The sequence below is a fragment of the Salarias fasciatus genome, chromosome 9 (genome assembly GCF_902148845.1).
Source record: "Salarias fasciatus chromosome 9, fSalaFa1.1, whole genome shotgun sequence".
NCBI classification, from domain to species: Eukaryota; Metazoa; Chordata; class Actinopteri; order Blenniiformes; family Blenniidae; genus Salarias; species Salarias fasciatus.
Genome location: NC_043753.1, coordinates 4,911,044 through 4,915,061, shown reverse-complemented (window position 1 = coordinate 4,915,061; position 4,018 = coordinate 4,911,044). Strand labels below are relative to the sequence as shown.

The window sequence follows — 4,018 nt, the reverse complement described above, 5'->3', positions numbered from 1 at the left end:
CACCTTTTGTAGGAAAATTAAGGCACCAAAGGGTAACCCCCGAGTTTTATTACAAAGGTCCTATAAATATTTTATTCCAGAAAATTTTATTTCTGATATAAAGGCGTTGACTTGGCAGGCTGTGTTTTCTGAGAATGGTACTAGCGCTGCGCTTGAAGCTTTTAATGATATGATCCAAAAAGTGGCTGATAAACATGCACCTCTTAGGAAAATGAATATTAAAAAGACAATGGCACCATGATCCCGGTACATGGGATAAATATCGTAAACTCAGAAATTCTGTAACTAAAAAGAACAAACAACTAAAAAAAGCTTATTACGTCACTAAAATAAAGAATGCAAAACATGACGGAAAGCAACTTTGGCACGTTATTAATAACTTACTTGGAAGATCTAAAAGCCATGATTCTGCTACTATTGAAACTGAAGGAAAGTATATAACTAAACCAATTGAGATAGCAAACTACTTTAATAACTTCTTTATCAATAAAGTAAAACAAATACGGCTTAAGAGTGTAAAAACATCAAATGATCTAAGTGGCAGCTATTCTATTGAAGTAATTAAAAATGTAATAATGAAAGGTAAAAATTGTACATTTTCTTTTGATCCTATAGACCCTCAAGAAGTAGAAAAACTATTGAAATCAGTAAAGAATAGCAAACAATTTGGGCTGGACTACTTAGATGGGAAAATGATCTCATTAATGGCGAAATATATTGCCAAGCCTGTTTGTCACATTTTTAATTTGAGTTTAAAAGAGGGCTTGTTCCCCAATATTTGGAAATTGGCTAAAGTCATCCCCCTACCTAAGGATAATAAGCTGGCTCTTAGTGGGACTAATAGCAGACCCATTAGTATATTGCCCGTTTTGAGCAAGATTATGGAAAAGCTCATATTTGGACAAATATCACAATATTTTATGAATTTTAATATCACATCTGATTCTCAGCATGCCTTTAAAGAGAGCCATTCTACCTCTACTGCACTTGTCCATATGACAGACGATTGGCTAGGTGAACTTGATGCAAAAAATTATGTTGGTGCTGTGTTCTTAGATTTCAGCGCTGCCTTTGACGTGACAGATCACAACTTATTGCTGAATAAACTGTCTGCTTATGGCTTTTCTGCTTGTTCTCTTAAGTGGTTTAACAGCTATTTAACAAATAGATCACAGTCAGTGTACTTCAATGGTAGTTTTTCTTCTGTGCTGAAGCTAGAATGTGGTGTTCCTCAGGGTAGCTGCCTTGGCCCTCTGTGTTTTTCTATTTTTACAAATGATCTTCCTTTCATCTTAGATAGATCCCATGTAGCCATGTACGCTGATGACTCAACTATATATTACGGTTCAGAGAACCTGCAAATTTTGAATAATGTGCTTCAAAGTGATTTAGACCATGTATTTGAATGGGTAGAGTCTAACAGACTAGTTTTAAATGTTAGTAAAACGAAATGCATGATTCTGGACACTAGGAAGCAACCTAAGAACAGAAACTTTTTGTCCCTCACCGTAAATAATATACCCCTGGAGCAGGTGCAAAAGTTTGTTCTCCTTGGCGTAACTATAGATGATCACTTGAGCTGGACTAGTCACATTGGAAAGATTGTGACAAAAATGGGTAGAGCTCTTTCTGCCATCAGACGATGTGCTTATTTCATGACAGAATCATCAGTTAAATATGTCATTCAGTCTTTAGTTCTATCTCATCTGGATTATTGCTCAGTCATATGGTCGGGTACCACAAAAAAAGATATTCATAAACTACAGGTGCTGCAAAATAAAGCTGCATGACTAGTTCTTCGTTGCCCATTTCGGACTCACATTGACTATATGCATCAGTGCTTGTCATGGCTACATGTGGAGAAGAGATTACAGAGGAATCTTGGAACTTTTTTTCAGAATATACGGATAAAAATGAAAGCTAGGCCTCTAAATGAAAAAAACTATCTATGTTCATGATCGCCACTCTCATTTGACTAGATCCCATGTGGCAGATTACATATCGCTTCCAAAGGCTCAATCTGGGGCAATGCGAAGAACGGTGATGTACAGGGCAGCGAATCTGTGGAATAGTCTACCTTCTACTGTAAGAAAGGAGAACAACATAAAAGCTTTTAAAACCATGGTCACGAAAATCCTCAAAGCATGATTGCATTGCAGGTGCATTCTTAGTTCTTGTTGTATGTCTCATTTGTATCATTGTCTTGTTGTATCTGGTTTTCTGGTCTTCTATTTAATTGTGTGTGTATATTTATTTTACTTCTTTTTCTTATTCAATTGTTTAATGGTCTTCATGCACTGCGTTTTATGAGTAGTTGTTTTATCCTTTCTGCTCACTGTTTTATGTACTATGCTTATGTTCTTATTTATAATTGTTGTATGTAGTTATGGACCCCAGGAAGATTAGTTGTCACCCTTGGTGACAGCTAATGGGGATCCAATCTTTAATAAATAAATAAATAAAAAGTTTTAATGTTATTACTTTGAATTTTCCATAAATGTTCTCTGTTGTAAAATGCTATACTCTGAAAATAAAAACAAGAAAAAACCTTGTAAAGTTTAATTTTTTATTTCTAAAAAATAAATGGTTACGCTCATTCGGTGACGTCATGACTGTGCCCTGTGCAGGTCAGAGGGCTGTAACGGCTGGACTATCGGAGGAAATCTCCCCGGTAGATCTCACTGGTCGTCTCTTGTGGCGGACATTGGGTCTGACAGCAGACAGCAGACATGTCTTACTGCAGGCACGAAGGTAAAAATCTTCTTTTATATTTGATTTGTGCCTGTGGCTGAGCGAAGTCACCACACAGCTATCATGCTAAGCTAACAGACAGCATTTCGTTTCGTCCGTGTTATCCGGTGAGTGTTCCTGTGAAGTTTTAGAGGGCTGTGACCGTCTTAATGCTACTTTTAAAGTTTCAGAGCTGCACGGTGTCCCGCACTCACAGCTGCTATTTTAATAAAACTAAAGAAAAAGGGGTTCTTCAAATCACATAACGCATTTGTTATGAGTGGAACCTAATCACTTTGTCTTTTGACGTCACTGAAGGAAAAGATCGCATCATATTTGTGACCAAAGAAGACCAGGAGGCACCCAGCAATGCCGAGCTAGTAGCAGATGACCCCGATGATCCTTACGAAGAGCAGGGTGAGTGCCTCCGCCTCTGAACTGTCCTTTAAACAGTCCCCCAAGGTCTAATTCCACTTATTTTCTATGGTCATAGTCATTTAAAAGCTTCAGAAGATTTAGGTAGTTTTTTTTTTCTTTTTAATTAAGCTCAGCAGTGCCCTTGTTATCTATTAAATGTTTCTCAAAGTCAGTACTTCATCAGCATTTTATCAATAAGTCAAGAGTGGATATTTTATTAGTCTGTTGTTTACTGATAATTGTGTGGTTGCTGCAGGTCTGATCCTGCCCAGTGGAGACATAAACTGGAACTGCCCATGTCTGGGAGGCATGGCCAGTGGACCATGTGGCTCTCAGTTCAAGGAGGCCTTTTCCTGTTTCCACTACAGTGAAGAAGAGGTGAAGGGCTCCAATTGCCTTGAAAACGTCCGTAACCTGCAGGAATGCATCCAGAAGAACCCCGAGCTCTACCCCCAGGAGGAAGACGAAGACGTCGCCACTCAGCAGGAGTCCGACTCTGCTCTGACCTCCGCCGCCCCACCTGACACTTCTGCCTTATCGCCCGAGAGTGAACCATCTCCGGCTCCTTCTGCGGTCACGCCTGACAGCTCCTCAGCCACAGACGGCCAGACTGCCAGCTAAAGTCACTGATGTTTAATTTGGGCTTTTCTGCGGTGCTTGAAGTGACGCTTGCCCCCCACCCCACCCTGTCATCAGTACTCAACACTTCCCGTAATTCACCAGTTAACGCCAAGTGTGAACAGGGCCTCTGTCTCGTGAACACCTAATCAGATCTGTTTCAGATCTCGAGTCTTGTTAAAATTTGGATCCTATTAAAAAAAGTAGTCTCTGCCTATCGATAGTTCTATTGATGCCTTTTATCAGTGGCAGA

General features: G+C 39.3%; 1 protein-coding gene across 1 annotated transcript; it reads left to right on the top strand.

The window, feature by feature from the left end:
* Nucleotides 1–2,729: 2,729 nt before the first annotated feature.
* On the top strand, nucleotides 2,730–3,768 carry LOC115393975 (mitochondrial intermembrane space import and assembly protein 40-A-like). Its single transcript, XM_030099098.1, has 3 exons — nucleotides 2,730–2,751; nucleotides 3,049–3,147; nucleotides 3,404–3,768. Exons 1-3 carry the CDS (start codon nucleotides 2,730–2,732, stop codon nucleotides 3,766–3,768), a joined length of 486 nt encoding a protein of 161 aa, XP_029954958.1.
* Nucleotides 3,769–4,018: the final 250 nt, after the last annotated feature.